Genomic DNA, 27,774 nt, shown 5'->3' with positions numbered 1-27,774 from the left:
CGACACATACAACAACACAGAGTTACACATGGAATACACTAATTGGTCTGAAAAAGACTGTGGTTTGTTGAAGATGTTACATTCCTAATGAAAATCAGAAGACTGTATAGTAATTTGCTTTCAATTTGACGGCATGAAAGATTCTGATGCATTCAGTTGACATTCATACAGTTGGAGATTTTTTGTAGCTTTTTTTTGCTGCAGATGACCATATGACAGGGCAGTAATCTAGGTGTGATAGAATCAAAGATTGATTGGATACAAGTAGAGACTCGGAGCTACAAAATCGTATATCACTGCAGGAACAATAGGGAAAGTAATTCTGCTTTGAAAGTTGAAAATGGCCCTTGAATGTTTTGGTACACCTACTGGAGAGCACTTCTTTGTCTACACCTATTCAGCATCATTCACACCCTCTTAAGCCCCACCCATCTCTTTAAGGATTCACATGAAAGGCCATGTCCTAAACAGAGTGAAAAAGTAGTGTTGTAAGCAACCAAAGATTTCAATACTAAAAGTGGTGAAATTATTAAGAGGATCTTTACCCAGAGACACTTGTCTAAATTGATGGGCCATGTGAAATAAATTATATATCCACCCTCAAGCCACATCTAGCTAAAGTAAGTGGATGTGTCACACTTGTGTACTAGACATGTACACATGTTCATGAAATACAATAGATGGCCGTAATCACCCCCAGACGCACCTGGCTAACTTGTTGGATCATGTAATCATCTGGCAAAGTGGAGTCTTTTGTTTAGACATGTAGCTAGCTAGTTTAACAATTTACCATATTCCCAACCCATAGCTACAATACAAACGTATTGTCATAGCTAGCAAACATGCATGAAATGCTGGAGTGTGAATCTGCAGGTAGCTAAAGCTAACCAACTAGGTTCGGTGTTAGCTAGCTAGCTAACAGTAGGCTATAACTAGCAATACAAATTACTTTCTGAGATATAAATTATATTACTACACAGATCATACACATAACATTAACGAGCGAGCCATCAAGGTAATGCTCGCTAGCTAGCTAACAGTACACTTTAACTCGCAATGAAAATGACAACTTTTTCTCACTGATCTTTGTCAGTAGTGTCTGCTAAATTATGGGCAGCAATGTTTTTGAGAGTAGTAGCAACACTTTTGCAGTTCTCCAGGGTTAAAGTTATGTCTTTTAAAAAAGCTGCAGTAGTAAGGATTATCTACACATACTGAGCAGCTCATGTTATAGACAGAAGCGCGCTACATGGCAGACCAATCCGAACTCATCTCTCGGCAAGTCCAGCCCATCCATTATCTCAGCCAGGTTCCTGTCTTTTTCTGTGGCTAAACCAGCTAGGCTTGTAATGTAAATGTTTTATTTATATTTACAGATGGAATACAAGTTTGTTATTATGGCACATGAAAGTTCACATGTTCCATTTCTGCCCCAAAACACATTTTGATTAAAAAAATTGAAAACAATGTTCAAATGCCTCTCCTGTAAAGTAGTGACGTGTGACATAAGCCTAACTTCTTGAAAGGGGTCACATATGTTCAGACCAGGATAGAGCTGTGTCCAATGTGACACCAAGTAATTTGGTATTTTTTACTTCTTCTACAGGGAACACATCCATTTACAAGTGTAATTGAAGGTCATGAGGCAAGCATATATCTTTGACCAAATACAATGCATTTTCTTTAAGAAATGTATTCATGTTAACCCACTCAAACACAATTCTTAGTTCTTTGCTCAGTACTGTTAGCTCATTATACAGTGTGTTCATGCAGCGCTATACATTATAGAGTCATCAGCATACATAACCACTCTTGCTTTACTCATTACTGAGGGTAAATCATTAGTCAAGATAGAGTAGAGGAGTGGGCCTAGGCAGGTGTCTTGAGGAACACCACAGTGTCAACCATTACTGTCCAAAAATAAATTCAAGAAAAGTTTTTGCATTTTCCTGGATAGATAGCTTTCCAACCAGAGTGGCAGACGTAGAACCATAACATTTGAGATACTATTATTCAAAAGGGATGTGTTGTGTTCAATTGTTTCTCGCTACGGTCTCCCCTGAATTGAATTATCGATGTTTATCTAAAAAGTAATCCCATTCTCATGTAGAGCTGTTGACAGACAGTGCCATTACCCATGGAAGATTAATCTGTGTATCTGTGTCTAATATTGTCTTGCCCCTCTTAGTCATTCTAAGACTAATGTATAGCCTTTATGGTCTTATTCATCCTGTGAACAGACAGATGAAACGGACCATTAAATTCAGCCTGCACCATTAAAAGCTCAAAACTGACAGTAGCCCAGGGCATAAACAGTCTCTGTTCCTCTCTGTGACATCCTAGCCCACTGTCTAACAGTCTAACTCTAATGAACTATATAAAGACCCCTAGAAGAGATTGGTACAACAGTTCAATGTTTTTCTCCTCTTTAGTATTCATCTGAAGATCTGAAGATGGCGCCGATAGACATGGCAGCTCTGCTTCTAGCTCCTAAGCAATTTTGCAGTATTTAAATAAAAACATTTTTGTTATTTCTTATATTATTAGCCTAGAACGTTTTACGTGTTATTACATACAGCCAGAAATAACTTTTGGATATCAAAGCAGCGGAAGCTCCGACCAGAAATAAGACTTTCCTGAATTGGATCCTTTGTTCTTACCCCCCAAGGCAATTGAACTTATCGAATACAAACAGTGCAGATATGCCCTCCGTAAGGCAATCAAACAGGCTAAACGTCAGTACAGAGACAAAGTGGAGTCGCAACTCAACAGCTCAGACACAAGACGTATGTGGCAGGGACTCCAAACAATCCCGAATTACAAAGGGGAAAACAGCCACTTCGCGGACATCGACGTCTTGTTCCCAAACAAGCTAAACACCTTCTTCACCCGTTTTGAGGATAACACAGTGCCAACAACGCAGGCCGCTCCCGAGGACTGTGGGCTTTCATTCTCTATGGCCGATGTGAGTAAGACATTTAATTAATCATGTTAACCCTCGAAAGGCTGCTGGCCCAGACGGCATCCCTAGCCGCGTCCTCACAGCATGTGCAGACCAGCTGTTTACGGACATAATCAATCTCTCCCTATTCCAGTCTGCTGTCCCCACTTGCTTCAAGATATCCACCATTGATGCTGTACCCAAGAAAGTAAAGGCAACTGAACTAAATGACTATCGGTCCGTAGCACTCACTTCTGTCATCATGAAGTGCTTTGAGAGGCTAGTTAAGGATCATATCACCTCCACCTTACCTGACACCCTCGACCCACTTCAATTTGCATACTGCCCCAATAGATCCACAGACGATGCAATCGCCATCGCACTGCACACTGCCCAATCCCTTCTGGACAAGAGGAATAGCTATGTAAGAATGCTGTTTATTGACTACATGTCCTCCTTCAACAGCATAGTACCCTCCAAGCTCATCAATAAACTCGGGGCCCTGGGTCTGAACACCTCCCTGCGCAACTGGTTCCTGGACATCCTGATGGGCTGCCCCCCATGTCGTGAATGTAGGAAACAACACAAGGGTCCCCACAAGGGTGCCAGGTCAGCCCCCTCCTGTAGTCTCTGTTCGCCTATGACTGTGTGGCCACGCACGCCTCCAACTCAATCATCAAGTTTGCAGACGACACAACAGTAGTTGGCCTGATTACCAACAATGCCCCAAAAAGAACCTCTCCCTCAACGTCAACAAAATGAAGGAACTTATCATGGACTTCAGGAGACAGCAAAGGCCCCCATTGATGGGGACTCAGTGGAGAAGGTAAAAAGCTTAAAGTTCCTTGGCGAAAGCATCACTGACAATTTGAAATGATCCACCAACACAGACAGGGTGGTGAAGAAGGTGCAAAAGCTGAAGCTGAAGAAATTTGGCTCGGCCTGTAAAACCCTCACAAACTTATACAGATGCACAATTGAGAGCATCCTGTCGGGCTGTATTACCGCCTAGTATGGCAACTGCACTGCCCGCAACCGCAGGGCTTTCTAGATGGTGGTGTGGTCTGCCCAATGCATCACTGGGGGCACACTGCCTACCCTCCAGGACATCTACAGCACCCGATGTCACAGGAAGGCCAAGAAGATCATCAAGGACCTCAGCTACCCGAGCCACAGCCTGTTCACCCCGCTATCATTCAGAAGATGAGGTCAGTACAGGTGGATCAAAGCTTGGACCAAGCGACTGAAAAACAGCTTCTATCTCAAGGCCATCAGACTGTTAAATAGCCATCATTAACCGGCCTCCACCCACTACCCTGCCCTGAACTTAGTCACTATCAATAGCTGGCTACCACCCGATCACTCAAACTTGCACCTTAAAGGATGCTACCCTATGTACATAGACATATACCGTATATACTGTATTCTAGTTAATGCCATCCTATTCAGCTATTGCTGTACATATACTATTCTATCCTAAGTATTCTACAGATCAGTGGAGGTTGCTGATGGGAGGAAGGCTCATAATAATGTCTGTAACGGAGCCAATGGAATGGCATCAAACACATGGAAACACACACACACACACACACACTGTATATATGTATATATATTCTCCGGACTCTGAATATTTATGTATTTCTTAATTGAATTATTTCTAATTTAGATTTGTGTGTATTGTTGTGAATGGTTAGATATTACTGCACTGTTGGAGCTAGGAATACAAGCATTTCGCTTCACCCGCAATAACATCTGCTAAATATGTGTAGGCGACCAATAAAATGTTATTTTATTTGATACCCCTGGAGTTATTCCACATTTTGTTCTGTTACAGTCTGAATTAAAAATGGATTAAAAATATTTCTTTTTCTCACCCATCTACACAAAATACCTCATAATGAGGTTCAGAGATTAGGTAGTCATTGCTAAAAAAAAAATGACCTTATTTAGGCCATAACAAAAGGGTTGAATACTTATTGACTCAAGACATCTCATATTTTGATTTGTAATTCATTTGTAAAAATGTCTTAAGAAAAAATGTCATAATTCCACTTTGACATGATGAGTTATTGTGTGTAGGCCAGTGACAATGAATCTCAATTTAATACATTTTCAATTTAGTCTGTAACACAACAAAATGTGGAAAAAGTCCAGGGGTGTGAATACTTTCTGAAGGTACTGTATACAATGGATTAACCTGTGCTTTTCAATGAGTTCCACCAGTCAAAAAGTGTTTGTTTTTTATGTTGAAAGAAGCTCATGTGCACCTCTGAAAGTATATGTTTTGTAGTTATGTTAGTGGATTGTGTTTTCCAAATGGTTAACGGAGTGTGCAAGGCTGTCATCAAGGCAAACGTTTTTGGTTACTACATGATTCCATGTGTGTTATTTCATAGTTTTGATGTGTTCACTATTATTCTACAATGAAAAATAAAGGAAAACCCTTGAATGAGTAGGTTTGTCCAAACCTTTGACTGGTACTGTATATGATGTACTGCAGCATTTAGGAATGTTTCAGCTCAATAGAATTCTCTCACCTACTGTACAAACATGCCATAAGATATAATATGTTTTTGAGATTGTAAATAAAGAAAGTACAATCGCGCTCTCCCAGATGTTCGGTTGGTGTGTAAAAAACGGGAATTCAGATAACTGATGAAGTCTGATGAGTCCGCGCTCAAAGTTATGTCACATAAATCGTCATTCCTTTTCCATTCATTTTTAAAAATGTTACTGCATCAGGATAGCATACACAGACTTTTCGATGTAACAGCCTTCTTCAGCGTGTAGGTAAAAAAAAAAAATCAATCATGAACAACATTTGTAGAGAACACAGATTGTACCTACCTATTTTGTGAGTTTGTTTTGATGGTCGTGGCATAAAACTGTGTCCTCCACTGATTTGTACAGTCCATGTTGGCTCAAACACTAAACCATCTGTTTCTGTCCATCCTCTCCTCTTCCCCTCTTTCCTTGTTCCTTTCCAGAAAGTCTTTTCCGTCTCAACATGCCACACTGGCTTCCTTTGCCGCCGTCTACATCTCTGTGAGTAACCATCTTCACTCACACAAGCACTCTACAGCAGTGGTTCTCAACACTTGTATTGCCTCAGGACCACCAAATTTAACCAGGTTGTCTCAGTCCTTGATCCAATATTCATATCGCAATTTTTTTTAGTTGTTGTCCAAATACAATCTGGAAAACTATGTTTAATGCTACATTGATAGTCAATGTACCAATTATATGACAAGGGAACAACAGTCCCACTTTTTCATTGTCAATAATTACATTTTCCATAAATATGGTATTTCTGTCTTTTTATTTTGAATACATTTGCAAAAATGTCTAAAAATCTGTTTTTGCTCTGCCATTATGAGGTATTGTGGGTAGATTGATGAGGGAAAAACACTTTTTAATCAATTTTAGAATAAGGCTGTAACTTAACAAAATGTAGAAAAAGTCAAGGGGTCTGAATACTTTCCGACTGGACTGTTATATATATTTGAGAGGGGTGGTTTGGGGTCGTCAGTCACGTTCTGACCTTAGTTCTTCTGTTATGTCTTTGTTTTAGGTTGGTCAGGGCGTGAGTTGGGGTGGGTTGTCTATGTTCGTTTTTCTATGTTGTGTTTTGTGTTTGGCCTGGTATGGTTCTCAATCAGAGGCAGGTGTCGTTAGTTGTCTCTGATTGAGAATCATACTTAGGTAGCCTTTTCCCACCTGTGTTTCTTGGGAGATTATTTTCTGTCTTAGTGTATGTCACCAGGCAGTACTGTTTCGTTTCGTGTCATTCACTTTGTTATTTTTGTTTTAGTGTTATGTGTTTAATAAATTCCTCATGAACACGTACAACGCTGCGCATTGGTCCTCCGATCCTTCATACTCCTCAGATGAGGATGACGAACGTTACATCGTTGTGAAGAACCTACATATGATTTAGGCTTCCAGACATTTTCCATACATTCACAAAGCATATTTCTCTCAAATTGTTTGCACAAATTTGCTTACATCCCTGTTAGTGAGCATTTCTCCTTTGCCAAGATAATAAATCCATCTGACAGGTGCCACATATCAAGGACCTGAATGAACAGCATGATGATCACACAGATGCACCTTGTATTGGGGACAATAAAAGGCCACTCTAAAATATGCAGTTTTGTCACACAACACAATGCCACAGATGTCTCAAGTTTTGAGGGATTATGCAATTAGCATGCTGACTGCAGGAATGTCCACTAAAATTGTTGCCAGAGAATTTAATGTTCATTTCTCTACCATAAACCACATCCAACATCGTTTTTGAGAATTTTGCAGTACGTCCAACCTGCCTCACAACCGCAGACCACATGTAGCCACGCCAGCCCAGGACCTCCACATTCTTCACTTGCAGGATTGTCTAAGTTCAGTCACCCGGACAGCTGATGGGTTTGCACAACCAAAGAATTTCTGCACAAACTGTCAGGAACCGTCTCAGGGAAGCTCATCTGCGTGCTCATTGTCCTCACCAGGGTCTTGACCTGACTGCAGTTCAGCGTCGTAACCGACTTCAGTGTGCAAATGTTCACCTTCGATGGCCACTGGCACACTGGAGAAGTGTGCTCTTCATGGATGAATCCCGGTTTCAACTGTACCGGGCCGATGGCAGACGGCATGTATATGGCATTGTGTGGGCGAGCAATTGTCTTACGTCAACGTTGGGAACAGAGTGCCCCATGTTGGGGGTGAGGATATGGTATGGGCAGGCATAAGCTACGGACACCAAACACAATAGCATTTTACCGATGGCCATTTGAATGCACAGAGATACCGTGACCAGATCCTGAGGCCCAATGTCATGCCATTTATCCTCTGCCATCACCTCATGTTTCAACATGATAATGCAATTCTTGGATGCTGAAAATGTCCCAGTTCTCCCATGGCCTGCATACTCATCAGATATGTCACCCATTGAGCATGTTTGAGACCAACAGATGCATATCTGTATTTCCGGTCATGTTAAATCCATATATTGGGGCCTAATTTATTTATTTCAATTGACTGATTTCCTTAAATTAACTGTTAACTCAGTAAAATCTTTCATATTCTTGCATGTTGCGTTTATATTTTTGTTTGGTGTATCTTGATTAGATAAGTATTCAACTCCCTGAGTCAATACATGTTAGAATCACCTTTGGCAGCAATTACAGCTTTGTCTTTCTGGGTAAGTCTCTAAAAACTTTGCTCACCTGGATTGTTCATTATTTCTTCAATCTCTGTCAAGTTCGTTGTTGATCATTGCAAGACAGCCATTTTAAAGTCATGCCATACATTTTCAAGCCCGATTTAACTTGACTGTATCTAGGCCACTCAAAAAAAATCATAGTCATCTTGGTAAGCAACAAAATCTTGGTAACCAGTGAATATTTGGTAATTGTCCTGCTGAAAGGTGAATTTATCTCCCAGTGTCTGCTGGAGAGCAGACTGAACCAAGATTTCCTCTCGGAGTTTACCTGTGCTTAGCTCTATTCTGTTTATTTTTTATCTTAAAAAACTCCCTAGTCCTTACAGATGACAAGCATACGCATAAAATGATGCAGCCAACCCCATGCTTGAAAATATGAAGAGTGGTACTCAGTGATGTGTTTGATTTGTCCCAAACATAACACTTTGTTTTCAGGACAAAATATAAAAAATGTTGCCACATTTTTTGCAGTATTACTTTATTTTGTGCAAGCTTCCTTAATTTATGTTAGTATTGTGGAGTTACTACAATGTTGTTAATCCATCCTCAGTTATCTCCTATGACAGCCATTAAACTCTGTAACTGTTTTAAAATCACCATTGGCCTCATGGTGAAATCCCTGAGCGGTTTCCTTTCTCTCCAGCAACTGAGTTAGGAAGGGTGCCTGTATCTTTTTAGTGACAGGTTGTATTGATACACCATCCAAAGTGTAATTAATAACTGCACAATGCGCAAAGGGATTCTTTTTTTAATCCATCTACCAATAGGTGCCCTTCTTTGCGAACCATTGGAAACCTCACTGGTCTTTGCTGTTGAATCTGTGCCTAAAATTCACTACTCGACATACATATAATTGTACCTGTGGTGTAGAGATGGGGTAGTCATTGTTTAAAAAAATAATGTTAAACACTATTATTACACACAGAGTGAGTCCATGCAACTTATTATGTGACGTGTTAAGCACATTCTTACTCCTGGACTTATTTAGGCCATAACAAAAGGGTTGAATACTTAATGACTCAAGACATTTCAGCTTTTGATTTTTTAAATGTGAACGACCGGCTCGATTTGGTCTTATGTAGCAAAATTTGAAAATGTGTTTTTTACTTTGGATAAAAGTAGAGACTCAGAGCTAGAAAATAGTATATCATACACTACAGTTGAGGAACAATGGGAAAGTAATTCTGCTTTGAAAGTTGATAAACTTGTAAAATCACTTTTGAGAAAATGGCCCTTAAATGTTTCAGTACACATGCTGGAGAGCTCTTCTTTGTGTACACCCATTCAGCATCGTTCACACCCTCTTAAGCTTTAGCCTCACCCATCTCTTTAAGGATTCCCATGTGGGACCATGTACAAAACAACCAAAGATGTCAAGACTAAAGGCTGGTTTATACTACGGGTGTGTTTGTAAATTTAATCTGGAGTGCTTTCTGGGTGTTTGTAAACTCAGAGCGTTGTCAGATTGTCCATTCATAAATTCAGAGCGTTTCACTCTCGGAGCGTTCAGAGCACACACTGGACGCTCTGCCTGAGGAGCAGAGTTGATTTGAGCGTTCTGACCTAACAACAGCTGTCAGGCACCCAAGCTAACTGGCTAATGTTGGCTAACTTGCTAGCTACTTTCCAGACACACATGAGAGAACAGGTCACTCTGGCACACTCAGACGAGAGTGCTCTGAAATTGGAGTAGATAGCCAGAGCGAATTTACCAGCTACGTCTATTGACGGTTGTCCCAGTGACATCATTAAGATTCTATTGAAATGGTTACATGCATAGTGGAGTCTTTTGTTTAGAAATGTAGTTAGCTACAGTGCCTTGCGAAAGTATTCGGCCCCCTTGAACTTTGCGACCTTTTGCCACATTTCAGGCTTCAAACATAAAGATATAAAACTGTATTTTTTTGTGAAGAATCAACACAATCATGAAGTGGAACGACATTTATTGGATATTTCAAACTTTTTTAACAAATCAAAAACAGAAAAATTGGGCTTGCAAAATTATTCAGCCCCTTTACTTTCAGTGCAGCAAACTCTCTCCAGAAGTTCAGTGAGGATCTCTGAATGATCCAATGTTGACCTAAATGACTAATGATGATAAATACAATCCACCTGTGTGTAATCAAGTCTCCGTATAAATGCACCTGCACTGTGATAGTCTCAGAGGTCCGTTAAAAGAGCAGAGAGCATCATGAAGAACAAGGAACACACCAGGCAGGTCCGAGATACTGCTGTGAAGAAGTTTAAAGCCGGATTTGGATACAAAAAGATTTCCCAAGCTTTAACATCCCAAAGAGCACTGTGCAAGCGATAATATTGAAATGGAAGGAGTATCAGACCACTGCAAATCTACCAAGACCTGGCCGTCCCTCTAAACTTTCAGCTCATACAAGGAGAAGACTGATCAGAGATGCAGCCAAGAGGCCCATGATCACTCTGGATGAACTGCAGAGATCTACAGCTGAGGTGGGAGACTCTGTCCATAGGACAACAATCAGTCGTATATTGCACAAATCTGGCCTTTATGGAAGAGTGGCAAAAAGAAAGCCATTTCTTAAAGATATCCATAAAAAGTGTCGTTTAAAGTTTGCCACAAGCCACCTGGGAGACACACCAAACATGTGGAAGAAGGTGCTCTGGTCAGATGAAACCAAAATTGAACTTTTTGGCAACAATGCAAAACGTTATGTTTGGCGTAAAAGCAACACAGCTCATCACCCTGAACACACCTTCCCCACTGTCAAACACGGTGGTGGCAGCATTATGGTTTGGGCCTGCTTTTCTTCAGCAGGGACAGGGAAGATGGTTAAAATTGATGGGAAGATGGATGGAGCCAAATACAGGACCATTCTGGAAGAAAACCTGATGGAGTCTGCAAAAGACCTGAGACTGGGACGGAGATTTGTCTTCCAACAAGACAATGATCCAAAACATAAAGCAAAATCTACAATGGAATGGTTCAAAAATAAACAGGTGTTAGAATGGCCAAGTCAAAGTCCAGACCTGAATACAATCGAGAATCTGTGGAAAGAACTGAAAACTGCTGTTCACAAATGCTCTCCATCCAACCTCACTGAGCTCGAGCTGTTTTGCAAGGAGGAATGGGAAAAAATGTCAGTCTCTCGATGTGCAAAACTGATAGAGACATACCCCAAGCGACTTACAGCTGTAATCGCAGCAAAAGGTGGCGCTACAAAGTATTAACTTAAGGGGGCTGAATAATTTTGCACTGCCAATTTTTCAGTTTTTGATTAGTTAAAAAAGTTTGAAATATCCAATAAATGTCGTTCCACTTCATGATTGTGTCCCACTTGTTGTTGATTATTCACAAAAAAATACAGTTTTATATCTTTATGTTTGAAGCGTGAAATGTGGCCAAAGGTCGCAAAGTTCAAGGGGGCCGAATACTTTCGCAAGGCACTGTAGTTAAACAATGAACCATAATCCGAACTCATAACGTTACTTCTCTGCATTAATCTGCGGGTAGCTAACAAACCAGATTCAATGTTAGCTAGCAAATATTAGACTGTAACTAGCAATACAAATGGTTCTGAGATACGAATAATATTACTACACTGAAAAACTAGCTAGCTAGACTCTCTTACCCATATACGTGGAGGAACGCTAAACCCTCTGTCACGAATGGAATGGTTGCCCTTAGTTTGGAGATGTAATCCGGTCCTCCAGCGTGTGGAGAGGAACACTTATGCAGTTCTACTACATGATATCTTTCAAAAAGCCGCATTAGAAAGGATTCCCTACACATTCTGACCAGCTCATGTTATAGACAGAAGCATGCTACATGGCAGACCAATCCGAACTCATCTCTAGGCATGTCCAGCCCCCTCATTATCTCAGCCAATCATGGCTAACGGGAAGGTTCCCTCTTTTTCCGTTAGTTTAACAATTGTTTTCATATTTACAGATGGCATAGTTTGATATTAAGGCACATGAAAGTTCACATGTTCCAGAAGGCATTTCTGAAAAGAAAAAAAACGCTTTATGGTAAATAAATAAATTTGACATTAAAATGGCTCTCCTGTGAAGTATTGACGTGTGACATATGCCTAGTTTCCTGAAACGAATCACAATGAATTTGTAAACATTTCTAAAAACATAATTCCACTTTGACGTTATGGGATATTGTTTAAAAATAAATGACACAAAATCTCAATTTAATATATTTTAAATTCAGGCTGTAACACAACAAAATGTGGAAAAAGTCGTGGTGTGAATACTTTCTAAAGGCACTCTAGGTCCGCTATGTAGTCTATATAGTATTTTAGTTTTCACATACAGCACATCCAATACATCACACTGTCAGACCAAATAACTATAAAAGTCTCCAGTAATCCTCAAGGTTAGACTAACATTTTTTTCCCCTTGCACCACTATAGTAGATGAGTCTGTAAACGCTGACAGACACTAAAGAACTCAAAGCCTCAGGTGCCTGAGGGTAGATGATGCATGCCGCTAGGCTGCATTAGCCACGACTCACAGGAGAGACAGTAGCATACCTGGGTTCAAATAGTATTTGTTGTATTTCAACAACTTTAGCTACACTTGATCAAGCTTACCTGGTGCATCAAACGCTGAAAATATTTGAAAATAAATACTATTTGAACCCAGGTCTGAACAGTATCGAGCGCTGGCTGTGTCCACAGTAGGGCCTGGCAGTAATAAATCTGCTGTAATAAAGTCGCTCTGAGGGGGAGGATGCTGGATGCTGACTCACAGCTCTGGAACACGACCATACTATACAAATCTACACTGTGTGTCCCAAATGGCACCATATTCCCTACATAGTGCACTACTTTTGATCAGAGCTCTATGGGCCATGGTCAAACGTAGTGCACAATTATAGGGAATAGGATCCCATTTGGGACACACACAGTTCCTTCTTATAGGGGGTGAGGACATTGCAGCAACATCTAGAGCTAAATTCATGTATTTGTATGGAGCTGTGTTGTTTAATGTGCTTAGTTGAAATGTTTGAATGGAAAGACATGGCAATGTTATTCATTCATGTAGGCTTAGTTATGGTTTGGAATCTTGCAGACAATGTGGATTGTTTCCATAAGGATTACAGCCACAAGCTAATGTTGATTGTTAATTGTTGATGATGATGATGATGACGACCTCAACGACGACAACGATGATGCTGGTGATGATGATAATGACATGAACGACGATAATGATAATGATGCTATTGATGATGACAATGCCTTTGTGTCCTTGGTCTGTCTGTAGATGTACTTCAACAGCACACTTACTGAGTCTTCTAAACTACTGAAGCCTCTGCTGGTCTTCTCCTTCGTCATCTGTGCCATCATTTGTGGGCTGACCCGGATCATCCAGTACAAGAACCATGCTATTGATGTCTACCTGGGCTTTCTGCTGGGCGGGGGAATAGCTGTCTACTTAGTATGTTCTGCTGATACTTTCTTAGAGATACTACTTATTATTTGTGTTTTTTGGTAGAAAGACTGTTACAGATAACGCTTTCCTGATGAATAATCATCATTTGATGTACAGTTGCTACAGTACTTGTTTGTTTAAAAGGATTTGCACTAAAGAGATTGTGTGTTATGAGAGATAATATTGTAAAGCTCCGTCTCTCCTCTACCTCCAGGGTCTTTACGCAGTGGGGAACTTCCGGCCCAGTGAGGATAGCTGCAGCTGCCCTCCTCCCCAGCCCCGCGGTCCCTGTCCTTTACCCCACATCAGCCAGGAGGCCATGCGCCATTTACAGGTGAAGAGCTGCAGCGCCAATATGGATGGGCTCTCTACCTCCCACTCCGAGGGCATCCTCCACCATAACCCCCACCACCGAGATCCCTCCTCTGGCTCCCTCACCAACCTGAAGAGGTCCAGCGCTGAAGTGGAGGTCATCACCTCGCCCCGCAGCCCCATGGGAAAGGAGAGCATGGTGACTTTGTTCTTGTTATTTAATGCAGATATTCAACATACTTTACTTTACTCTATTGGTCTTTCAGTATTTTTAAAGGTTCCTAAAAAGAGTTATTAAAAACATTTAAAAAATGATTTTGAATAAATAAGGTTAGAAATTGCTGTCCTCAGGTGACGTTCAGCCACACCCTCCCCCGTGTCCACACGCCAGCGATGGATGATGGCACACGCCGCAACGCCACCATCCACCACAGTCACCATGCCTCCATGGACTCCTCCCGCTCCAAACAGCTCCTCTCTCAGTGGAAGAGCAAGAATCAAGAGAGCCGAAAGCTGCAGGTTAAACAATTTATACAATTTACAATTGTTGCAGTCTACTAATGATATGCTTTTATAATGCTTGTTTCTTCTCATGTTTAAACACATTGAAATGCATATTTCTGAAATTAAAAAAGCTATAAAAGTAAATAAATATGTTTTTGTCTTCTTCTTCTTTTTCTTCTTCTTATTAGGTGATGGAGGGTGAGGCGGCGGCCCAGTCACCCCACCACCGGGGGAGCATGGACTCCATGAGGTACAGCTCTGAGCCCTCAGCCGTGGGGATCAACGGGGTCGATCTGCCAACGCAGTATGTGAAGCTAGCTACCGGGGCCAGCACCACACTACCCAGAGACTGCAGCGGCATAACAGGAGGGGCCAGAGTCTCTATGCAGTCCCGACCTGGTTCCTCACAGCTGGTCCATATCCCAGAGGAGACCCATGAGAACTTCAACAACCCCTCGCCCAAGATGGGTGCGGGAGATGTAGGCGGCGGTGATATATGCAATAGTGGAGCTCATGTAAACTGGGTGAAGGCTGCTGAGAAGGCAACTGCCCCGTGTAGGACTATGAATGGCAGCCAGCAGCCGCGGATCATGCAGGTGATTGCCATGTCCAAACAGCAGGGTCTGCTCCAGACTCACTCCAAGAGCATGGATGAGGGCTGCATGGATGGCTACACCGGAGGGTCCCTCCGCTACAGAACCCTGAATGAACCAAATCCCATGGGCACGACTTGCAGCACGTTGGGCAGCTCCGTCGGCAGCATCTCAGGCAGCACTGGAGCCATCGTGAGGGTGGACGCCCATCCCGAGAACAACAACAACCGCCCCATGGTTCACGCCCCTTCGACGGATATTAGCAGTGGGGGTTCCTGGAAGACCTGGAGGTCCCAGGACCAGTGTGGGGCTGGTGGTATCGGTGGATGCAGCCAGGGCCAGTCATTCGAGCTGAATGACCTGAATAGAGATTCAGAGAGCTGCGAGTCCCTGTCCATGAGGGACGGCTCCATTGGCTCCATAGACAGGAGGAGACATGCAAATCCCACTGCTGCCACCAATACACAGAACGCAGGGGGAGGGGAGCACTCCCTCCAACAGCAGCAGGGGATCACCACCATCAGAGTGACCCCAGTAGAGGGGGGTGAGGTCCCCTCAGAGCCCCACTCTGTGGCCTCCAGCCGGGACTCCACACTCCGGAGGAAAGGGAAAGGGAACATCATCCTGATCCCAGAGCGAGGGAACAGCCCGGATAACACCAGGAACGTTTTCTACAAGGGGACTTCATCAACACCCGGTTTGTAGAGGAAGAGCATTGTCACTTGGCTGTGTCCCAAATGGAACTCTATTCCCGATATAGTACCTGCTTTTGACCAGGCTCTGGGCTCTAGGGCTCTGGTCAAAAGTTGTACACTATATAGGAAAGAGGATGCCATTTGGGAAACTGCCCTTGTTCACTTGGATGTTCACAGAATTTTCAAGAAAAGAACAGTCAGTGGGAGGGATTGTTGCACTCTTGGGGATGTTTGACTTCTTCCACTGCATCTGTGATAAGAGGCAATCCATCGCCAAATGTTGTATCCAGATACATTTTATTAGTCACGAAGCAGGCTTTATTCAGCATGATATTTGTAATTGTTCCCACAAAAGCACAACCTTTTTGGTCTTGTAGAGCGGTTTACTATGTTCTTATGTACTCTAATAGAAACATAATAGCACTGGAATTGTGTCCAATTTGAAATATTTTCAAAAGTGGGTTATCAAAGTTTTTGTTTTCCTTTTTTCCCACAAAGTTCAATACTACCCCCTGTGTAATGCTTTAGTGGGATATTGCAAAGTTGTGTACCATAACGGTGGAAATGATAATCCTTTAATTGTCTGCATCGTAAATCGTTTTGAACTGTGTGCTAAACCACCCACACTATTTAGATCAGGGGTGTCAGGGGTGATTTTGCCCCAGGGGCCGCATTCGGTCTTCAAAAATGTGTTATATTTCCACGCCATCAAAATTTGCAAGGCATACTGTAATCCTCTATCAATTTTGGAATTTTCCATGCTCCCTGACTGTCTGGCTTTCATTTTGGGGATTATTAGCAGGCAAGACACAGGCAAGAAACTGTATGAATGTAGGTCCTTTATCATTTCTACACAGTTTTGATTTAGTTTTAGTAATTTAGTAAAGTACATTGAGTTCTTACTCAAACCACCCGCAGGTCGGATTGGTGCCGTATGTTCGACATACGGCACCAATCCGGATGTAGATTTTTTGACACCCCGGATGTAGATGAAATACTGTGCATAGAGTACAAATAAATAAAGAGAACATTTGGAACTTGATATAGTTAGAGAACTACCTTTTGTATTATTTTCTGTATAGATGCCACATTCCCTAGAGAAAACTGTGTTAATGACCATAAGTGCTTAGCATTCCTACTGTAGCTAAATTAAATATGCTGTGAACTGCACAAAAACTGTGTTTCCTACACCTTTATATTCAATGACCAGGTTGTGTTTGTTCTATCACAATAATACTGTTTGGATTTTATTCTACCAACATACAGTACATTATTTTTCATGGTGTCTACATCCCAAATGGCCAACTCAGACTCAGGGGTAGACATAGTAAATTCAAATCTGTCTCCCTCCATTTGTTATGATACTTTACATTTTGTATCGTATGTATTCATTTGTGTATGTCCATCATCCATTTCGTACAATATGTTACAAATTTGCAATACGTATGATATGTTACGAATTCCAATTTGTTGTGGCTAACATTAGCTAGTTAGCTGGCTAGGTGGCTAACGTTAGCTAGGCTAGGAGTTAGGGGTTAATGTTAGGGTAAAGGTTAAGGTCAGGAGTTAGTGTTAGGTGGAAGGGTTAGCTAACATGCCAAATAGTTGCAAAGTAGCTCAAAAGTGTAAGTATTTGCAAAGTTGCTAATTAGTGAAAATGCTAAAATTGTCAATATGTGACTCAAACATGCAAACTTTCAGTTGCTAGGCGTTTGCCCTACATGCCGAGCCATCCACCCTAACCAACCTCTGTCCATTGGTTTTTGGCTTAAGGAACCTTGTATCTTATGTAACCATACCAAACGTAACATGTCGTACTAATTTGACTGTCACAGGTTTATGTTTACTACAGTATGTTACGTCTAGTCTTTGAGGCTAGGCTGAAATGGCACCCTATTCCTGATATAGTGCACTACTTTTGACCAGAGCCCATAGAGGTCTGGTCAAAAGTAGTGCACTATGTAGGGAATAGGGTGCTATTTGGGACTCAAAAATGTGTGTGTGTGTGTGTGTGTGTGTGTGTGTGTGTGTGTGTGTGTAAACTGTCATGCAGTTTTTTGGCCGGTTTCAAATGCTCTTTCTACTTTCTTTACACATCTTTCTTAGTAGCATTTGACTCGTAGGCTTTGGGTATCATGACTGAAACTGTCTCTGTAAAGCACTGTGCTTCTCTGTGATATAAGTTACACTGTAGCAGAGGACAGAGGTATTCTGTTCACTCTTTGTATATTTTACAGTTGAGTAGACACAGTAAAGGTAAAGTGGTGATACTTGTACATGTTATCTATTGATGACAAGAGTGTACTTTTACTCCAGGCTTTTTCTTCTGCTTTTGACTTCAGCTTTATCTTGGGTTACAATTCCATTTTATACTTCAGAGAATTTTCCATTGCAATGACCTTAATACTGTATTAATTATTAAACGGTGCATATCAGTAATATCTAATTGGGGTTTTATTCATAGTTACAATGAGAAGGATTTGACCTAATGTTATGAGACTGTGATCTATGAGGTATTTTTAGACTGCTTTTCTTTCCTTTTATTACTGTTGAATAATGAACTATTTGTGCCAAAGGCTATCTTTAACGGAACGTATTTATACATCAAGCCTATTCTACACGACTCATTTAAGCTCTGTATCCCTCTGCATGGTCATTTTGAGATGCTGTAGAACATAGAGTATTATTGTAAATAATGCCTTTATTCAATTGTTCGTATATATTAAAAAAAAAAAAAGAATAAGTTGATTGACAATCTTTTTAACGAAATATACAGTATATTATCATATCAGGTCCCTATTTTTCAGGTTGTTTTTTAATTTGATAGGTTGTAACTGAAAATGAGAACTGGTTCTCAATCAATATATGAAATTGTAGGCAATGTTTGGTATCTAAAAAGTGTGCTGTTATTATTACACTGTGGTCAAAGAGAAGATATTTAGATAAAGCTGGTGCAAATTGAGAATGAATGACTTCTGCATGCTTTCTGGGATGTCCTTGGCTGGTTTATCTCCACAAATCCTTCTGAACATTCAGTGCACATGTATCGGGGTAGATGGCAATAGTGTGTTGTCTCAATATTGGAATAAATGTTTGCTATAGAGAACCCAGCATTCCTGCTCCTCTGTTTTGAAGTGCAATATTGGTGCAGGTTACAACCCAAAGTACATCTTGTGAGTTGCATATCACTGATCTAGTGCTTCCCTGCAGTTAGGTTGTCTCATTGTAGAGCATGGAGCTTCTACTGCTAAACATGTCAGATTCTTTAGGTGGCAGCTCTTGATGACAAAACTCTGGCTTCTTCACTGCCTGGAGGAGTTAGTGGTGGTGATGTTTTATCCGAGCATTCAGTGTTATCAGAGACCTGCTTTGTGCCTCCTCCTGAAAGACTCAGGATTACCTAGGTCAGATAACAGACAGATCTCGCTTGTGTGCCAAGTGGCACACTATTCCCTAGATAGTGTGCCAGTTTTGACCAGAGCCGTATGAGCCCCGGCCAAAAGTAGTGTAGGGAATAGAGTGTCATTTGAGACATAGATCTCCTTTCCTTTCTGCTCCTGTATTGGATAGCGGGGGAGACAAACACCAAAGCCATTCATACCCACAAAGCGTTTTATTAAACTTCAGTAAACTAGCATTCATTTCCCATTTATTTGAAGGCAGATCGACAATGAAGAAAAATATTATCTTAGCTACTCTCACTCGCACTCACGGCACACTATCTCTCTGTCACATGCTCTTTATTTCTCTCTGTCCATCTCTTTCTCTCTCTCTCTCCTTATCTCTCTCTTTGTCTCTCATACACACAGGAATCTCACAGAGTGTATAGGAGAAGCAGGCCTGGTTAGCATTGCCGTGTGTAATTATCATTGTTGAGTCCAATGTAGGTCACTGAATTGACCTACATTAAAGGAGAACGCTCTCAGGGAAATCTTATCTTGGAGAAGGAAATGGAATGATCTCAAGAAGAAGAGAGGCTTAGTGGAAAAACCTGTATGGCTGCAATACAACCACGCACATGTGAACTGGGTTTGGACACACACACACACACAACCCTTACATGATCTTATGTGATCACATGTGAGTTTATGTGATGTTAAAGTGATTGCATGTGTCAAAATGTAAAGCCACGTGATAACATAAAACCACACATGCGAAAACATGACCTCATGTTCAATAGATGTGACATGGGGATGCAAAATTTCAACATGTGATACAATGCAATTACAGATGTGACAGTATTTGAACCCTTTTCACATGTGAAAGCGCAAATTCAATTTTCACGTGAACGTTTTCCACGTGAAAAACTGCAAACTCCAAGTGAATCTTCAATTCACATATGAGGTGAAAACATGTTATTCTCCTCACATGTGAAAAGGTGGTGTTAACATGTGAACTCTATGTTAAATACATGTGAACATACTGTATGGGTTTCAAGGTGATTGGTACGCTGCTCAGCTAAAATAGTGTGAAATGTAATCAACTTGGACTTGGTAATGGGGTATATATATAGCCACGTTATCATTACTCATTGTATATTTGTTATTATTTTTTCTATGATTTTTCTATTTTTCTCTCTGCATTGTGTGGAAAAACCCGTAAATAAGCGTTTCACTGTTAGTATACATTTGTTGTTTACGAAGCATGTGACAAATACAATTTGATTTAATTTAATTTACCTACTTAAGCAATTTGGGGGATTTCAGTATAGTTGTCTGATGTTGGAGGGACATATTATTTAGTTTTAATGATAAATATTATGATAATTATGATAAATATAATAGATTTTCGTGAGTGTATTTTTTAACAATGCTGATATTTAATTTACTTCAATCCAAAGTGTAGGAATACGGCTAAAATCAGTCATTACTGCAAACATGGTGGCATAGCAGGAAAATCTGAATGCTATGAACCAAGAGGTTGCTAGTTCAAATCCCAGGTGAAGCCATGTTGAATAATAGTTACTGTATAAATGGACATACACAATGTAATCAAATATGTAAGTTGAAAACACAGAGGCTTTTCTGGGGACATCTGAATGACAGATTTTTGTTTGCCAGGCATCATGTGTTAAATTTGAAAATTCACATGTGAAACTAAATATGAAATATTATCACATGTGAAGTGTTCCAAAACCACATGATTTCACATGAAAATCATTTTGTTTTTATGTAAGGGACACAAACCATATTATTTATGTAACCTTAATTTCTAACAATTCAAAATACTATTTTCCCTATCCCCCAACCCCAATCCTTATCCTAACCCCAAAACCTAACCTTAACCCTAAACCTAACTCCTAACCCTAAAACTAACCCTAACCTTCAACCTAATTCTAACCCTAACACTATTCTACCGTAAGCCTGAACTGCCGAGAAGAACCACTTAACCTTGTTGTGACTTACAAAAATATTTTTGTTTGTTTACTGTTCTTGTGGGGATTTCTGGTCCCCACAAGTATAGTTAAACACATCCACATACATACACACTCACACAGACACAGACACACACACACACACACACACACACACACACACACACACACACACACACACACACACACACACACACACACACACACACACACACACACACACACACACACACACACACACATACACACACGGTTGTGAATGTGTTATCCAATGAGGATTGTGTCACTAGTTGATTATGTATAAACAGCCTGCCATGCAATGCCCTCTATACCTTGGGCATGCTGTCATGGTCATTCATGGTAAGTAGAAAGAGGATCCTTGTGTGTTGGGTTAGAATGAAACAGGAGCAGGGTTTCCTCTGAAAGACAACCCTAACCCTTGACCATGCTAGTGCTGCGTAGATGTGTTTGTGGTAGTTCTTTGGTCAGTAATCTAATGTACTGTATTTGTGCCATTTCACAGTCCGTTTTACAAAGACACAAAGCCTTGGAAATAAGCAATTCTTTTTCCTGGCTGTATAACTTTTAGATGTGTATTTGGTTCCTTCCATGCTCTGGTTAATGGTGTGATAGTACCCAGTATGGCAGCTTCTTACAAAGCGCCACACAGCCAAGTTCACCCGCCCACTCTCTGGACGCAATATAGGCCAGGAAGTAATGCACTCTTAAATAATTTGGCAAACCACGCATCTTTATGAATGAGATAGTTGATATTTAGAATGTGTACTTTTAAATTATGAATCGTAGCTCTTTGAATAATTTACTGTTCACTTGCCGTCAAGATAAGTCTCGTTTGGGACGCTGTTTGATGTCTTATTCAAATATGTATATTTCTGAGGAACTATTCAATCAAATATATTTGAACTACTTTGATAGAATTAAGTATTAGGACATTGCTTTTATCAGACTCAACTTGGACAGCAGGTTTTTGGCTCTGCTAAACCATCTTACAGACTTATGCAGACGTGCAGAATGTGCTTCACGCAACCTCTTCTGAAGGTACTAGGAATGATAGAATGTCTTTGGAGCCGAATGATTTGACAGACCTCCTGGTTTACTTCCATGACAACGCAACGCAAGTGCAACATTTGCCGAAGGGATTTACATCAACCTTTATCAAATGACCTTATTGAGCCATTAAATGGATGCATCTGATTACACTGTCGCCATCTCTGTATAATGTCATACTACTTTACAACTCGTCTTATTTTGGACTCAATATTTTACCACACAACTGCCTATGGCTGCTGTCAGCGGTTAAAGGTTAAAGCACAATTTGCATCCCAAGAACATCTCGAGTCTCTGCGCTAAATGGACCGGTCAACAGTGGAGGAGTCAAGGAAAATGGTGTGCCAATGATGGCGGAATGTAATTGGTTGTCCTATGCTCCACCAGTGAAGCCAATTTGTCATGCTCCAAGGGTACCAGGTCAGTCCCACAGTGCTGCAGTCACAGATGGCTTCTTCACAGTGTGTTGGACTGAAGGTCTCTCTCTGGAGTCCTAGGCACTGACTGTAGCCTAGCTTGCTTTACGTACACATCAGTGCAGGCTAATTTCACAAAAGCGCAAATGTTTTCAGAGAGGATATGCTCTACACGTAATTTATATCATCACACTTCTGGCCATTGTACTGAGAGGCTTTGTGGCACAGAAGCAGCAGTACAGAGGCATTTGAAGAGTCTTTGAGTGTGTCCAGTGAACTGTATGTTTGTTGCAATGATACTCTGTGGACTTAGCCTATTTAACTATTTCCCCCATCGCTGGAATTGTCTGCTTACATGCTCTGAATCTAAAACAGATTTCTCCAAGGCTAAACAGATGCAAAGGATGACGTAGAAGAGAAGCACAAGCACAGACATGCCACAATGTTTGGCCTTGAGGGACAGTGATTATATAATAGACATAGATAATCATGGAGGGTTCCTGCAGTCCCACTGGGGTGGCTAGGATCAGCCTGATTAGAATGGACAGAGAGCAAAGCACGGGGGCCCAGGTAGATTACCTACTGTTTTATTATAGTAGCTTTGTGTTTTCTGGTCAACATATATGCTTATGGGTGTTTGTTCTACAGATTCAAGTTTTCAGGCAAATTGTCAATGTTGTTTTTATAAGACACTGAAAAGCTTTATAAGCCAGAGCCTCTCTTTGATTCAAATAGGATAGTGGAAACACAAGTGTTCTAATCTAGAACACAATGAAAATCATTGTGTTCTTTTTTAATCATCACCATTATCTTCTCACAAAAACGTTTTAAAAGTCCAGTGATGCACTGTAACTATAGAAACCGGGTTGCTGCCACAACTGTGTGAAAAACTGTCTACAGAAGCTTTGAGGATTTCTGGGCTGGATCACAGATTATATTCATCTCCCTGACCAACTTTATGGATTTCTGGGCTGGATCGCAGATTATATTCAGCTCCCTGACCAACCTCATGGATCGCTGGGCTGGATCGCAGATTATATTCAGCTCACTGACCAACTTTATGGATCGCTGGGCTGGATCACAAATTATATTAATCTCCCTGACCAACTTTATGGATCGCTGGGCTGGATCGCAGGTTATAATCAGCTCCCTAACCAACCTTATGGATCGCTGGGCTGGATCACAGATTATATTCATCTCCCTGACCAACTTTATGGATCGCTGGGCTGGACTGCAGGTTATAATCATCTCCCTGACCAACTTTATGGATCGCTGGGCTGGATCGCAAATTATATTCAGCTCTCTGACCAATTGTATGGATCGCTGGGCTGGATCGCAGATTATATTCAGCTCCCTGACCAACCTTATGGATCTCTGGGCTGGATCGCAGATTATATTCAGCTCCCTGACCAACTTTATGGATCGCTGGGCTGGATCGCAGATTATATTCAGCTCCCTGACCAACTTTATGGATCGCTGGGCTGGATCGCAGGTTATATTCATCTCCCTGACCATCCTTATGGATCGCTGGGCTGGATTGCAGATTATATTAATCTCCCTGACCAACTTTATGGATCGCTGGGCTGGATTGCAGATTATATTCATCTCCCAGACACTTTATGGATCGCTGGGCTGGATTGCAGATTGTATTCATCTCCCTGACCAACTTTATGGATCGATGGGCTGGATTGCAGATTATATTCAGCTCCCTGACCAACTTTATGGATCGCTGGGCTGGATCGCAGGTTATATTCATCTCCCTGACCAACCTTGAGGATCGCTAGGCTGGATCGCAGATTATATTCAGCTCCCTGAACAACCTCGAGGATCGCTAGGCTGGACTGCAGATTATTCTCAGCTCCCTGACCAACTTTATGGATCGCTGGGCTTGATCGCAGATTATTTTCAGCTCCCTAACTGAATATACCTTTTTGGGGGCTGGATTACAGATTATATTCAGCTCCCTGACCTTGGGAAATGTGACAATGACACGGAATATTTGAAGAAATTATCTTCAGAGTTTTAATATAAAGCTGACCTCAATATTACAATTACAGCGTAGAAACTATTTTGAGTTAAGGCTTTTATTGTTAAGGCTTTTATTGTATCCCAATTCATATACAGTGCTTTCGGGAAGTATTCAGAGTGCTTCCCTTTTTCCACATTTTGATACATTACAACCTTATTCTAAAATGGATGAAATAAATTTTTCCTCATCAATTTACACACAATACCCCATAATGAGAAAGCAAACAGTTTTTTTTAAAATGTTGCACCTTCATTTAAAAAAACAACCCAGAAATTCAGACCATTTTCTATGAGGGTGGCAGGTTAGCCTAGCGGTTAGAGCGTAACCAAAAGGTTGCAAGATCGATTCCCCGAGCTGACAAAGTAAGAAATCTGTCGTTCTGCCCCTGAACAAGGCAGTTAACTCACTGTTCCTTGGCCGTCATTGTAAATAATAATGTTTTCTTATTAACTGACTTGCCTAGTTAAATAAGTTGATTTGGAAAGATATACACCTGTCTATATAAGGCCCCACAGTTGACAATACATGTCAGTGCAAAAAATAACCCATGAGGTCAAAGGAATTGTCCGTAGAGCTCTGAGACAGGACTGTGTCAAGGCATAGGGGAAGGGTACCAAAACATGTCTGCAGCATTGAAGGTCCCCAAGAACACAGTGGCCTCCACCATTCTGAAATAGAAGAAGTTTGGAACCACCAAGACTCTTCCTAGAGCTGGCCACCTGGCCAAACTGAGCCGTCGGAGGAGAAGGGACTTGGTCAGGGAGGTGACCAAGTAACCGATGGTCTATCTGACAGAGCTCCAGTGTCCCTCTGTGGAAATGAAAAAACCTTCCAGAAGGACAAGCATCTCTGCAGCACTCCATCAATCAGGCCTTTTATGGTAGAGTGGCCAGACAGAAGCCACTCCTCAGTAAAAGGCATATGACAGCCCCCTTGGAGTTTGCCAAAAGACACTGAAAGGACTCTCAGACCACAAAGATTCTCTGGTCTGATGAAACCAAGATTGAACTCTGGCCTGAATGCCAAGCGTCAAGCCTGGAGGAAACCTGTCACCATCCCTATGGGGAAGCATGGAGGTGGCAGCATCATGATGTGGGGATGTTTTTCAGTGACAGGGACTGGGAGCCAAGTCAGGATCGAGGCAAAGATGAACGGAGTAAAGTACAGAGTGATCCTTGATGAAAATCTGCTCCAGAGCACTCAGGACCTCAGACTGGGCCATAGGTTCACATTCCAACAGGACAAAGACCATAAGCACAGAGCCAAGACAATGCAGGAGTGGCTTTGGGACAAGTCTCTGAGTGGCCCAGCCAGAGCCAGGACTTGAACCCCATCGAGTATTTCTGGAGAGACCTGAAAATAGCTGTGCAGCAAAGCTCCCCATCCAACCTGACAGGGCTTGAGAGGATCTCCAGAGAAGAATGGGAGAAACTCCCAAATACAGGTGTGCCAAGCTTGTAGCGTCATACCCAAGAAGACTCAAGGCTGTCTTCACTGCCGAAGGTGCTTCAACAAAGTACAGAGTAAATGGTCTGAATAAGCAAACATTTATAAAAAACAGTTTTTGCTTTGTCATTATGGGGTATTGTGTGTAGAATAAGGCTGTAAAGTAAAAAAAAAGAAGGAAAAAGTCAAGGGGTCTGAATACTTTCCGAATGCACTGTAGTTTATACTGAATAGGCATCTAGCCTTGAGGATAGGCCTATTTAGAGCTGTCCTTATAATAGACATGACCCCAAAAATGTCATTTAGTTTTTATCCGTTATTCTACCAGATAAGTTGACTGAGAACACATTCTCATTTGCAGCAATGACCTGGGGAATAGTTACAGGGCAGAGGAGGGGGATGAATGAGCCAATTGTAAACTGGGGATTATTAGGTGATCGTGATGGTTTGATGGCCAGACTGGGAATTTAGCCAGGACACCGGAGTTAACACCCTTACTCTTACGATAAGTGCCATGGGATCTTTAATGACCGCAGAGAGTCAGGACACCCATTTAACGTCCCATCCGAAAGACGGCACCCTACACAGGGCAGTGTCCCCAATCACTGCCCTCGGGAATTGGGATATTTTTTAGACAAGAGGAAAGAGTGCCTCCTACTGGCCCTCCGACACCATTTCCAGCAGCATCTGGTCTCCCATCCAGGGACTGACCAGGACCAACCCTGCTTAGCTTCAGAAGCAAGCCAGCAGTGGTATGCAGGGTAGTTTAATGAACCAAAGCAACTGCAGAATTTCTTTCTTCCTCACTCCTCTGGGCGATACAGTAGCTAAACGTGTCTTACTTTTGTGACCAACACCTTCAAAGGCAAATAAACGCTGCTAGAGGATAAGCCCACTTAGAAGAGAAGAGAGGGAGCGATTGTGCTAATTGCAAACCGTCAGTCATGCTGGAGGTTATCTCATTCAGTTAACTACCCCCCAACACCCCCTCAGCTACTGTACTGAAGGCTGTACTGCATGTGTACATGCTGACAATCCACCATTTTTTAAATTTAACTAGGCAAGTCAGTTAAGAACAAATTATTATTTACAATGACGGCCAAGGAATAGTGAGTTAACTGCCTTGTTCAGGGGTAGAACGACAGATTTTTGCCTTGTCAACTCAGGGATTTAATCTAGCAACCTTTCATTTACTGCTCCAACACTCTAACCACTAGGCTACCTGCCACCATACAAACACATTCAAAACCATGCTCTTCTAGGGAACAACAGGACAATACAATAAAATAATCTAAACAGAATTAAAACTATAGAAGAATCATGTAATCACCTATTTAAATGATTTCTGTGGGTGAGAGCAAACTCTGTGATAAACCTGAAAACTATGGTAAATCATGAGCAATTTTTTTTTTTATATAACCCTGTTAGTTTATTTGGTATTAAATAGGCACTTACTATTATTATTTTTTAAACCGCTTGAGATAGGAAATCGTGTTTTTTTAAATTAATATTAACATGTGCAATTCATGACAGAATGCTAATATCAGGTGAAGTATATATATATTTTTTTACCAAGTTACCCTTCTCAAAAGGCACTGAATTGGTGGAATGACCCTCATGCCACACTCTCCTTGACTTAGCGTGAAAGCTAACGTGTGTGCTTTTAACACAAAGAAACTACAAAAACAACAGTGTCCAGAATTCTGATGCCACATCTCTGGCAGTCCAACCTGAGCTGAATTGTTCCAGAAGGATTCTTG

The 27,774-nt window shown here is 41.3% G+C and overlaps 1 protein-coding gene across 1 annotated transcript in view; it reads left to right on the top strand.

Annotated features, from left to right (window-relative positions):
• Nucleotides 1–18,781, top strand: part of plppr4b (phospholipid phosphatase related 4b) — a 38,681-nt gene extending 19,900 nt beyond the window's left edge. Inside the window, exons 5-9 of the mRNA XM_031796424.1 lie at nucleotides 5,929–5,986; nucleotides 13,410–13,583; nucleotides 13,792–14,088; nucleotides 14,241–14,408; nucleotides 14,582–18,781. Of these exons, the coding sequence (XP_031652284.1) occupies nucleotides 5,929–5,986; nucleotides 13,410–13,583; nucleotides 13,792–14,088; nucleotides 14,241–14,408; nucleotides 14,582–15,691 (1,807 nt within the window). The 3' untranslated portion in view covers nucleotides 15,692–18,781. The remainder of the gene's footprint in view (nucleotides 1–5,928; nucleotides 5,987–13,409; nucleotides 13,584–13,791; nucleotides 14,089–14,240; nucleotides 14,409–14,581) is intronic.
• Nucleotides 18,782–27,774: the final 8,993 nt, after the last annotated feature.

This window comes from Oncorhynchus kisutch, linkage group LG18, assembly GCF_002021735.2.
Source record: "Oncorhynchus kisutch isolate 150728-3 linkage group LG18, Okis_V2, whole genome shotgun sequence".
Lineage (NCBI taxonomy): Eukaryota > Metazoa > Chordata > Actinopteri > Salmoniformes > Salmonidae > Oncorhynchus > Oncorhynchus kisutch.
The sequence above is the reverse complement of the archived record's forward strand: the minus strand, read 5'-3'. Positions and strand labels throughout refer to the sequence as shown.